At 29.2% G+C, this 13,737-nt stretch overlaps 1 protein-coding gene across 1 annotated transcript; it reads left to right on the top strand.

Moving 5' to 3' along the window:
• The first annotated feature begins 4,193 nt into the window (after positions 1-4,193).
• Positions 4,194-8,705, top strand: LOC142331146 (uncharacterized). Its single transcript, XM_075376850.1, has 3 exons — positions 4,194-4,295; positions 7,038-7,145; positions 8,531-8,705. The coding sequence occupies exons 1-3, from the start codon at positions 4,215-4,217 to the stop codon at positions 8,675-8,677; spliced, it is 336 nt and encodes a 111-aa protein (XP_075232965.1). The 5' UTR covers positions 4,194-4,214; the 3' UTR covers positions 8,678-8,705.
• The last annotated feature ends 5,032 nt before the right edge of the window (positions 8,706-13,737 follow it).

Consider the following 13,737-nt stretch of genomic DNA (forward strand, 5'->3'; position numbering starts at 1 on the left):
ATGGCCTTTTCAGTATCATTCTCAGTTAAAATAATGCAGGAATCGTTACAGTTAAATGTAATTTTAGTTAAGGAAAAATCGTTAATATAGATAGACAGTTTCACATTTTTAAGCGAAAAGGTTATATAATATTGGCGCCCTTATTAGCATACTCACTTCAAAAAGCGTACAAGATGGATAAGATCTGCTGTTGTCATTTTTATTAGCAAATTTAAAAAAAAATCTTTGACAAAGAGTATTGCATACAATTTCTTTTTAAATAATTCTTAATAATAAATAGATTACGTTTTTGAAGCTTATGGAATTTTTTTGTTATTAATAATTGCGATAATAATTTTACTAGAGAACTGCTTCGAAAATTAATTTTTTTTTTTATAAGTAGTTTTGGTACATGACATTCAACAATATTACTGTATTACTGTAGTTGTTGCCATGAAAGATGCTACTTGCGTTTAAACTGTTTTATATCTGTTAAAAAAAATCACACAATAAATGAAGGTGTTATTGGAAACTGCAGTTATTTTTTAACTAAATGGATTCAGCCAATTTTAGTTACCATCATGTATTTCAAAATGAGGGATGGGTCAATCCATTTGATGTGAGCCAAGGATGGTTTGCCAATTCAAAAAAAAAAAATTGAAACTTACCCACTTGGTTCCACATGTCTCAGGATCTTAAAAGTATTCTTTTAAATTTTTTTTAGTAAATCAGGAGTATTTCGTATATTCCTTCACAGTGAAAGTTATTTAGTTTATACAGTCTTAATAACTAATTTCTAACGGTTTTATTTAAGCATTTTACCTGTGGTGGCCATTTTTGTTACGGTGCGCACACTTTTTTTTGTGATTGTAGGGGCTTACAAAAAGATTCATAACTAAAGAAAACCATTAGTCCTGAAAGGATAAAACAAATACAATTTATTCATATTTTCTCAAGGTATAAGATTGTTTCAGTGGTTTATTTATATATCTCTCGTCTTTCTGTGAGAAAATTACCAATTAAGTTGAACATGAAAAATACAGAAATTTCACTTTTGGTCATTTTTTTCAAGAGGCAGTGATGTAATGCACAGTTTGAATTATTATTTTTATATGTAGGTATATGTTAGTAGTTTTATCATAAATAATATTAATGGTGATATACATACCCCTAAATTTTTATGATTTTTTGAAAACTAATTTTTTTACAAAAAATTAAAATTTTGGCTTTAAATAACTTTCATGGGGTTAGCAATAAAAATCTCTAATGTGGACAGCTTACAGTGTTTTTGTAGATTTGTATGGAAAATAAAATAGTGTGTTGTACTATTAAAAAATTTTAACCTCTCAAAAATCATGAAAACCCTGTTAATAGCTATATGATTTTGACTCTAAATAAGTTATCCAAGGGGGTTTGTTGTCTCCTTTGCACTTGACAGTTTTTATATATTTTTATATTTAGCGCCTTTGCTGTTGAAGTTAATGTTTTCAATATTTTTAAAATTGTTTTTTGTTACTTACATTAGTTATAGTAATAGTTTTTTTAGTAATTTAATTATAAATTAACCAATAACAGTAACCTAAAACAATTTTGATTTAAAAATATTTGTAAAACTTACCCAAACTGAGATTTCAATGAGTAGCCCACATCTTTTTTCAAGAATTCATCTTTATTTTTAATTGGTGTATTTTTTTGTAAATTCTAACAAAGAAAAACTAAATTGTAGCAAAATTTTTGTTATTCTTCAATGAAATAGCCTGTTTTTGTAGAAATGAAAGTTTATTATTTAGTGTGGTTGGCTGTGATATCTTTTTTAATAATTCTATTGGAAAAATGAACCCGCAGATCATCATTTTCGAGGCTAATATCTACCGCTTGATAGTCATACACACAAGCAATAGAGTCTTTTTCCCTAAGTGAAAGTGGTGCAATACTTGACACCAGATGATCTTAGTCCTTGGAGTCTGAAGTAAAGTAACATCTTACAATGCCTTCTGACACAAGAACATATTTATTGTAGCTTCTAATACTTTAATTTTTATGGAAGTGATACACCCAAAATGCTACAACCAACATCCAATCGTTCAATTTTGTGATGTGGGGCAATATATTGCTCTTGGTTTTTACATTCGTGTAGATCTTTGTTCTGCTGAGAAAAAATACTTTTGAAACAGTTAACAGAAAAAGACTTTCCAGGTACTAAATTTAAATTTGGAAAAATGTGTTCTTTCAGAATGAAATTTACGACACTTGGTAAAGACGTGAACAGGTCACTGACTAATGTCAGACACACCAGTCTGTAACTGCGAAGCTAAATGCAACAAGCATAAATGAGTATGTTGCATCATGAATTTTCCTGTTGACGAAATGAATTCAAGCGCCTGTTATAAGATGAGCACTGCAATTGAATGGTTCAAACAAGTCTATTTGAACTGTAGTATTAAGTATAAAAATATTAAATCGCCAAGAAGACAAGAAATCCCTTTTATTAAGTTAAAATTGTATTGCTTGTAGCAAGTTTTTCATGATTTTTGAGAGGTTATATGTTTTTTATTAGTACAGTACACAAGAAACTATTTTATTTTCCATAAACATCTATAAAAACACTGCAAGCGGTGCAAATTTGAAATTTTTATTACCAGCCCGTCAAAATTATTTGAAGCCATAACTTAAATCATGTAAAAAAGATTAGTTTTCAAAAATGTAGGGTTAAGTATTATATCACTATTGATATTATTTGTGGTAAAACTACTAACAATACCTACATGTAAAAAAATAATTCAAACTGTGTTTGGCATCCTCGCCTCATCAAAATAAATTACCAAAAGTAAAATTTCACTGTTTTTCAAGATCAAATTTATCGCTAATTTTCTCGTAGAAAGAAGAGAGATAGGTAAATAACCGCTAGTCCATTCTTTCACCTTGAAAAAATATGAATATATTGCTTTTTGGTTCATTCTTTCCGGACTAACAGTTTTTTAGTTACGATTGTTTTCATAAACCCTTACAATCACAAAAATAGATGTGTGTACCATAACAAAAATGGCCGCCACAGGTAAACTGCTTAAATAAAAAAAAAAGGACTTTTTTTTTAAGGTCCTGAGACATGTGGAAAACAAGTGGGTGAGTTTGAATTTTTTTTGAATTAGTGTCAACCCTTGGGTCACATTAAATGGATTGACCCAGAAAGATATTTTGAATATATGTAAATTTGTACAACGTAACAAAAAATAAATATTGTGGAAAAACAAAAAAAAGTTTCTATGTGTAGAAATTTACTTTTATAATTGAGATTAATAAATTCCTTAATGTGTATGTGTGTGCGCACGTGTGTGTTTCCTGAATGAATTGCAATAATTCAGTTAAAAACCTCCAGTAAAATAAACACTGATAAAAAATAATTCCTCTGTAGCAGAGATTTGAGTGTACAAGATTACACATTGTTTACATATCATTCTCATCTAATTGGCCCATGGTAGGGTAGTTTTATTGTTAACTACTTGAACAAATTGCAACATACACATTAAGGGAATAAAAGGTATACATATATATTTAATAACCCTTTGACAACATTTAGAACCATTGCTTTCTTTCCTTTCCATATTAATTCTACACAGTCTAATATGAATTTAGTTGTCAACATTATTTTTCCCTCCTTATCATACACTATGAATTTCATTTTTAATTAAAGTAGATTTATATTGTTTTTGTAGCTTATGGAACTCTCTTCTTATTAATAAATTTATATTCATGATCAATATCAAATCCTGCTTAGGTGTGACATTTTTCATACACTATAAAGTGACATTTCCATGTTCCATGCACTAGTTTCATGCTTATTTTGCGATAAAAAACATTAATATTGTTTACAATCTTACAAGCTTACAATTTTTAGAAAACAACACTATCTTGTAAGGTAGTGTTGTTTTCAACACCCATTTATATGGTGAGTAACAGCATTTTTAATATTTAGATTTGTATGGCAACATTTAGCAAAAGAAACATTTCTTAAGTTTTCCATACAAAACCTGGCACGGTACAGTCACCTAATACTAATAATAATTTAACTGTTGCTGCGCTGTTTGTGTATGATAAGTGAATTACATATACAATTTATTTTACCTTTATAAATTGTGCAATAAATCATAAACATTTACTTTGTAGCATTTATTTATTGTTTTTTATTACAGATAATAGATTCAGTACAACTGAAAGAGGAGGAACTGCTTGAAATTATGAATAATCAAAACACATCTCTAACAATTGAGGAGTTTAACTTAGTTAAACCAGAAAATTTAAAAGTTGAAAATGAAGTGGTAAGTGTTAAATTTTATATACAGTGGCACACCAATTATCCAGATGGACATTTCAAGGCCAAATCTGGATAATTGAAAGGGGTAATTTAAAAAAGGTTGTGTGATTCTATATTTAATGGGTAATACAATAAGTAAAAAAAAAAAAAAGTAAATGTGTTTCAGTTAAATTAAGAAGAAATTTGAAATATGTAATATGGTATAAAATATACACTATATAGACATTTGCTTTTATAATCAGTTTTACAAAGGTTGGTATATATATATATATATGTATATATATATTTTGTTACTAATATTTGTTGAGTTGCAAATAGGCAGTTAAGTAACACTGCTGTAACAGCTGATTTTTGAAGTCAAAAGGTTGTAAAGTTCAAATCCTAGTAAAATTTAGTTGCTTTTATAGACAATTAAAATATAAACCATGGACACCTATAGACTTTGATAGTTGGGGTTCAATAAACCATATGTCACAGGAATGTTACGCCTGATTGTACAAGACTACACATTGTTTACATGTCATACATATCATTCTCATTTAAGTGGACGTTCGTGGGGTAGCTTTATTGTTCACCAGTTGGTTACTAGTTTCAAAAAGAGTAATGACAATATTAGTGGTGTAGCCATGATTAGGAGTTTTTACAATTTGTGTACCTGCACCTACGTACGCTATCAAATTTTATTTTCATATATCCAGTTTCTGGCTCTGAAATGTCTTAATATAAAAGTGTGCTCATTTTATTCTAATAAAGTGAATGAAATTTAGCCTACCTTTCCAGTAAACTTTCATCATCTAAACTTTTTTCTGGTGTATATACATCTCTGAATCTTTTAACAAGATAGTCAATAATCAATTTTATTTTTTGAAGATTTATTAGTATTATTATCATCATGAGTAAAATTGAGGAAACACAATAAAAGTTTGATTCTTTGGGCTAAAACATTTCCAAATCCAAGAGTTGTAAAAAGGAGGTTGTTTGTATAATAACTTTCAGTTTGTGGCTTTCAGGTAATTCCTGATAGCATATATACAGCCACAAACAAAAGCATCTCATAATTATCAGTCTGTTTCCACAGGTGAAACCTCAAAAACTGGTTTGGTAGTTATTTTTTTTTTAATGAAATCTTTGACATAAAGATTAGTCTGCTTGACATAAAGAATGTCAACTAATTTATTTGCAAAAAATAACCCGAATAATGAATATACTTTGTTAGGACATATAGAATAGAGAAACAATATGATACTACCGCTTCAGTAATAAATTAGAGTAAAAATGGAACTTGACTCACGTCTGTTACAGTAACCCATCAACAAATACAATAAAATGGGTCAATTCATAATGATGAATTATTTCATCAGTGGCACTTTTCAGCAAAAAAGTGGACGACAAATTATTTCGTCAAGGAAATTTTTATCAGGGTAGTTATTTGATGAGTTATTTCATCAAAAACTATGAAGGGGGTTAAATAACTTGCTATTAATTGTCAGTATTTGGTGTCATAATTTTACATGGTTTATGTTTGGTTGAATTGTAGTTTTAATCTCGCTTGTCTAATCTAATTGCTTTTACGTTCCTGTTATTTCCCTTTTTCAGTTACTTTTTCTTTCATATATCCTTCATTATTTTTAAGTATTTTACTTTTTTCTTCTGTCCAGGTAAGAAATATTTCTTCTACAGTTTTTTCCCCTGGAAACCTGAAATATTTTGCAATTGTCATAGTAAATATTCTTTGATGTATTTTTCTGTTATTGTTGACCATAAAAGGTGATTTTTCTTTTTCTGATTAAATCTAATATTTTCTCCGTGTTCATTATTGTGTCTTCTTTTCTGTCTTTGGTGGGCTGAAAGACCTTTTTTTTTAATATTGTTCATTCATTTGTCTATTAGAAGTTGTCAAATGTCAGATGTTCAGTCAGACATAGAGCTTCTGATCAAATGACTGTTCAGTAGTGCCTTATTTTAGCATTCAGTGGTATTAATTTTCTGCTGCAGGTGTTTAGTTAATTGATAGATTAGCCACTTTACTGTGTATGGACCTAATGGCTTCTTTTTCAGAGATTTTCGACTTCGATAATCTCCTCTAGTCATTTTAAATCTTCAATTTCGAAAATTTCCTGTGTGTTATTGACAGCTAATAAAATATCATTATAAGAAATTTTATATGGTTTACTTTTATAATTTAGTAAAATTAAAGGGAAATTTAGAAACGTAACCAGACACCAGTACTCTCTTTTCATAACTTCAACTAACACGAAGAAGAGCCATAATGTCCTTCTGAATTGCTGAATCATATGAAAAATCTTCCCACCAATTTATTTAAAATTAATTAAATAATTAATAATTATAAAAAAAAAACACTTTTTATCTGCATTCTGATCAAAATGTATTTAAATATATGCTCAAAATAGTTTTCTATATCAAAATGTATTTAAATATATGCTCAAAATAGTTTTCTATAGCGCTCTCTGGATTGTGGATTATCTTTTTGTGATTTTTTATTTTTAAGTATTTACCGTAACATTAGTTCATGTGTTTTATATAAACAGTTAATGTTACTTTGATCGCATTTATTTTTATCTTCTAATTTGTTTTTCTATTAATCTATTTTATGATGACAGTATATCTTGATAATAGACAAATTTACTATGGTATAATTAAGTTTGTCAGAATAAAAAAAGATATTTTATTGAATATTAATTAATTTCAACATTTTTGTAAGGTTTTTTTCATCTTATTTTTATAGAAATCTGAGATCTCATTAACTGATGACATTCCACCTCAGATTAATCTTAAAATTAATGATGTACACACTGTAAAGGCAGAAGAAGAGGAGGAATTTTATCCAGATCATGTAAGTATTTATAATTGTTGGTTATTGTAACATACATGATGAGGTTGGTGAGAAACCTGAAAAAGAAACTAAATTATTAAATATAGGTAATTAGAACTATGGTAACCAATGTACACACGCCTTTGACGACGGAAAATTCATAACTTATTTCTTTGCAATGGCGGCAGAAATATTCAGTAATGAAGTAAAAGAATAAATCTATCTTTTCCTTAATGAATTTCTTTAATTCACAACTTCACTCATCTTGGGAGTGAAGAAATAATGAATATTTTTAATATCTTAATGTTCAAAGAAGCTAGGGCCTCGGTAAATGGCTTAAAACCTTCTCTGCGGTAACACATATGTATTCTGAAATTTGAAAGTAATCAGTCAGTCAGATTCGTCTCACATGATGCATCAGCAAACAGACAAACTATATATATATTCCCAGTTTGAATTTTCAAAATCGGATGATTGTTTTCTGATATAAGAGCACCACATTGCACCTCCAAAAAAGTGTCCCAGGGGCACCCTGTTTGTTACAAGTTCATAGTAATGATTGGGCTAGCCTCCCATGAGGTGTTTGTATAACTCACCACTCTAGCCTCATATGCAGTCCCCAAGGGAAGGTCATTATTGTTAAACAGAAAGAAATTGTTCAAAATTTAATATAAAATTTTAAATGGAAGTTTTTCTCATTAATAATTGTGTAAATTCTGCTTCAAAAATTACATTATATATAAATATTTTTGGTACTTGATTATCAACAATATTGTTAATATGTAGTTGCAGTTCTAAAAAAAATTTCTATATTGGTGATAAATATCAAATCCGAGTCAGGTATTGCATTTTTCATTTGCTACTAAATTCAGTTTCCTTGTTTCACTCTTAAACTTCAATATTATGTGGCAATATAATAAATAAATATCATTTACAATCAAACTCCTATTTAGTAAATGTTGAATGTTATAAAAATATCTGGTAAGAATTGTTTAGCTATAAGATTTAATTCAAAATCTTAGGCAACGTTACCTGTAAGGTAAATGATATTTACCATGATAAAACGTTTTACTGTAAGCATTATTAACATAATGTCAGTAAGATTAGAAAAAACAAACTCATGAGAATTACCACAAGAGTTTTAACAGATTATTTGATTGTAAAACGTTTTATTGTAAAATTTGTAGAAAAATCTATAAGAAGAGTTGAAACATTTTTTGATAATATTTTGCAAAATCTGGCATATTAAAGTCACCTAATAATAATAGTAATAATTTAACTGTCGCTGTCCTGAATGTGTGTCCTAAGCAAATTACAGGAGCAATTTATTTTTATTTAATAAATTATACAAAAAAATCGTAAAAATCTTTACTTTGTAGCATTAATTTTTTTGTTTTTTATTACAGCAAGTAGATTTACTACAGCTGAAAGAGGAACTACTTGATATCAAAAAAGATCATTTAGCAATTGAAGACACCAATTTGTATAAATCAGAAAATTTAGAAGTTAAAAATGAAGTGGTAAGTAAGGATATTAGATTCTGCATACAGTGAAAACACCAATTGTCCAGATGAACCTTTACAAGGCCAGATCTGGATAATTGGGTAAAAATTTACTTTAATAAGTTTTACAAAGGCTAAAATACATATATGTTTTTGCTAAATGAATTGCAAAAAGGTCAATTGAAAAATTCAGAAAAATAAACATAAATAAAATAAGATTTATTTTTCAAATAATGTATTATTTTTTCTTTAATTTCTTAATTTGGATTTAAGCAGTCCAGTTTGTCAGACATCTTGAAAATCGGCATCCTACTGTATTGTTTTTCATTATTATGGCCTTGCATGTAAATTTTGGATTCCATGCAGTTCATTTGTGAACTCGTATATATTAATTATTTAGCAGGTTAAACTTTTTATAGTCCATTTTTTTTTCTCTCTACATAAATGTCTATATGTACGATAGAATATTGTTTCAGCCTCTGCAAAGCATGGAATTAGAGAAACACTCTTGCCTCTAATTTCTTACTTCAAAATGCCTTCAGGCCTAAGCTCATTCTCGGTGATAACTTTTATAAATTCTTTAACTGTTCACAATTTATATAATAACTATTAGCTTTTTACATTGTGTAAAAATTGTTTGTTTTAAATAAAAATTAATAAAACAATTTTTAAACTTCTAAAAATATTCGAAATGTTTTTAAAGATTTTTTATTTAGCTTTGTAATTTTTCCAGTTTTATTCTGTAGGTCAGTCAGGGATATTCCCAATTCTTTCATATCTTCTGTAATTTCTTTGATCCATCCTACTTCTACCTTTTGGAACCAGAGCTTTTCAATGATATTTCTTGACGGTCTTGTTTCCTTGTGTCCTTATGAGATGACCAAAGAAAGAGATTCTTTTTTTCCGCACAGTATCAGTAACAGTCTCTATTTCTCGATACACCACCTCATTTGGCACAATCCACCATCGGCCGTCTTTTTGGTGTTTTTTATCGATACACGTTCCGACAATTCTCCTCTCTATTTTCAGAATTTTTTCAATTCGGTTTTTCTGAGTGATTTTGAAAAGGGTCTCGCTTCCGTAAGGTGACTTCTGGCTGTACTACAGTTTTATAATGTTTAAGTTTTACTTTAGTCGAAAGGCATTTTTTGTTATATGTTGATCGAGTTAATTTTTGGGATTTAATCATTTTATTTGTCCAGTTTTGCCATGTCACTTTTTCATTTAAATTATAAGTTATTATTTCCCCTAGATATTTAAATTGTTTTACTATTTTAATTTTATGATCGTTTATCGTAATGCGCTCTATTACCAGAGGATCTATGGCCATTAGTTCAGTTTTTTCGAAAGAGATATGAAGCCCTATCTTTTGTGCTAGGTTTTGAAGGCTCATGATTTGTGTTTTGGCTTCTTGAATATTATTTGCTAAAAGAGCGAGGTCATCTGCAAATCCTAGGCGATTTAGTGCGATGGAGTTTTTCTTAGTACCCATTTTTATATTTTTGGGATTTATTTCATACCATTTTCTCATGACAAATTCGAGGGCGCAGTTAAAAAGGAGTGGTGAGAGGCCGTCTCCTTGCCTCAATCCAGTTTTTATGTAGAAGGGTTGAAAGAGTTCACCTCTGAATTTCACTCTGGACTGGGTATCGGTTAAAGTTAATTTTATCATGTTTACGAGTTTAGGGTGAAGGCCCAGGTTTCTCAGAATATTCAGCATGGATGGTCGGTGTATACAATCATAGGCCCTTTTAAAGTCGACGAAGGTGATTATTAGTTGTTTCTTCCGTCTTTTATATAAGTCCATCATAAGTTTTAGGGATATTATTTGCTCCGGGCAACCTCTCCATGACCTAAATCCCCCTTGGTATTCCCCAAGTTCCAGTTCATGTTGGTTGTATATGATTCTCGACAGGATTTTGTATGTTTTTAATGTTTTATTATATGATTATCAGGTTTGTATTTTTTATTTGTATACACATCAATTTAGTTTTCTATAATTTTATTTGTATAAGATTATTTTACATATTTTTATGGGTAATAATGTAGTAATATTTGTATTACTGAAAAATTCTTGATTATATTTTTAATATCAATCAATGACGTATGATATCCATTTTTTATAGCTATATTCTTTATACTAAAATTATAAAATTCCCATTTGTTGTTTATGTATTTTATTGCTCTGTTTATCATGTACTTAAAAATATTAACCTTCTGGGACCAAATATGATTAGAATTCCTATTTATAATAATTTCATTTCAGGTAGGTATTTTATATAATTCAGTTATTATTTGATTGTTTTTATTTTAATATTTACATCTAAATAATTTAAATTTCTGTTATGTTCCATTTCATATGTAAAATATAAAGTTTTATGATCTGAACTGAATTTATTTAAAATTACTTCATCATTATCTATAACCGGTTCATATATAACTAAATTATCATCCACGAATCTGACCCACAATAAAATTTAATATACGTGATGTATGCCATATACTGTTCTATTATCAAATTCCTGCAATATATTTTTGACATTAAAGCAGATAAGGGAAATCCCATGGGTAAAATATTTTCTCATATGTAACAGGTTCCAATAAATTCAAAATAATTCTGCTGACATGTTTCTAATTGTTAAATATTTATAAATTTTTTGTCTTCACCTGCTTTTATTAATTTATTTTCTATTGAGATTGTGTAATCAATGGGTTAATCTGGGTACATATTGGTTATATCTAAGCTAGTAATTATAGTTTTAATAATTTTTTACTTATTTAATTTATTAATTCATACCTGTTTTTTATATTTTATTTGTATTCTAAATTTATCTTTGATCTAATTGCTATATCAATAATTTTAGTAATAATATAACCTGGGGCTGTTTTGAAATTAATTAATGGCCTTGTTGTTATACCTTCCTTGTGTAATTTTGGGAAACCTGTAAGTTTTGGGGTACAAGGTATATGTGGATAATCTGATATGATATTTTAATTTATTATTATTATTAAATATTTCCTTGTATTTAACTATGGAATCTTTTTTTAATTTTTAAAACTTTATTGTTGGGTCATTAATTTTTTTAAAACAATTTCATTTATATATTCATTTTATTTCTCAATTGAAATAACAGGAGTTTATGTTTTATCGTATTCTTCCGGTATTTATAAGATAAAATCCAACAATTGCAAAAAGATTACAAAATGTAAAAAGCTAATAGTTATTGTGTAATTATAAACAGGTTAAGAATTTATAAAAGATATCACTGAGGATGGGCTTAGGCCCAGTAGCATTATGATGAAGTAAAAGATTAAAGGTGAGTGTTTCTCTAATTCTGTGAATTGCGAAGGCTATTATATATATATATATATATATACGGGTGTAATATTTAGGATCAGACTTTTTAACTTTTCTCCAAAATAACATCTTTTAACAAAAGTCAGATTGAGCCTTCATGGGTTATGCTTGGAAATATCCCAAACAAATAGGAGAAATTTGTCTGGTGAACTGAATCTAAAAAAACTTCATAGCTTCATTTATCATCAAATCACACCTCACTAGATCGCATTTAGAGATGTAACTCGGAACCTATTTTGACAAATGTCCCCTTGAGAGGCGTCACTGAATGGTCTTTTTTAAGAAATACACCACCTGCTGAACCAAGCAACACCAGAGTTTAGAAAAGGCAGCATTTGGATATGGTGGGCTGCCACTTAGAAGATAACATGCAACTGGAAGCATTGGAATGCCCTAACACTACATACACAAATAAGAAAAATACAAAGTCCAAAATCAAACCATCTACATTTCCACACACAAAGAAAACTTGCTGCAGCAGACTGGTAAACTAAAAATAATAACTGGCCGAATGGACCAATACAAAATTCTCATCATGGGTCTGCAGGAAATAAGAAACACTGACCAGGATGCCATGGAATCTCACGGATATAGACTCTGCGAAGGTATACCTTGAAAGAGAGTGATGAAAACGTCCCACAGTTTTGAACTGGCTTTTTATTCAGACTCAAACACTCAGAATCTAAGAACAGTCAGAATCTGAACACTCACACCAAATGCATCTAATAAAATCTACATTAATAAGTAGATGCATCCACTAATAATAAAAATAATTCTCCAAAAGACTATAAAGAAACAGTAACGTTCTGGAATCTACTCGACCTTACTATAAATAACATAACTGAAATCCATGTTAAAAAATTAATTGGAAACTCAATGCCCAACTAGACAGAGAAAGAAGACCACGACAACATCGGAAAATGGCCCGCCCAAAAAAAACAAACAAAAATGGACACAGATTCATTGATCTCTGCAGAAACCACAACCTAATATTGAATTCCACATATTTCAAGATGAAGTCTCAAAAAATCAAAATCTAAAAACACCTTGATTACACTATAGGAGAATGGTAACTCGACCGTCTTTATGGATAAACAGCACCCCATGGAGATCTACAGTGTAAAAGTCATCCGAGGCATAGACACTGCATCCAATCACTATGTAGTCAAAATTGAATTTGCTTCACAAAGAAAACAGCAAAATCAAGTCCTAAAACTAGAAGAAAAGAGGATCCTGCCCGACTGATCAAGAATGAAAATTACCAAAAAGCAACCAAAAAAATAACAATCACAGATAAATCAAAGATCCAGTAACAACAATAAACAAATCACAGAAGAATTAGCCCCAATAAAATCCCGTACAAAAACATCAATGTTGGAATAGCAAATGTATCAGAACAGTGGAAAAAATCGACTATTGCTATTAATCCCAAAAATTAGAAATATCCTTCCCAAATCTAGTAAAACAAAGAAAAGAAACCACCTGACCCCTAAGGAGAATAAAGAGACTACATCATTAAAAAAACACTGAAGTCAATATAAGAAACTGGCTAACAGAAATATAAACAATGTGGAAATCCTTGTTAAATATTTTAACGATATCCTAAATTGCGAAGAACCAACAAAATTCTTAAACTTTAACACCAACACCACCAGAAAACATCAACCCTCCCACAATAAAAGTAATCTACCAACCACTGGGTGAGATGAAGAATTACAAAGGAGCAGGAGAAGATCAGACTTTTCGAAAGATC

The sequence above is a fragment of the Lycorma delicatula genome, chromosome 10 (assembly GCF_047948215.1).
Source record: "Lycorma delicatula isolate Av1 chromosome 10, ASM4794821v1, whole genome shotgun sequence".
NCBI classification, from domain to species: Eukaryota; Metazoa; Arthropoda; class Insecta; order Hemiptera; family Fulgoridae; genus Lycorma; species Lycorma delicatula.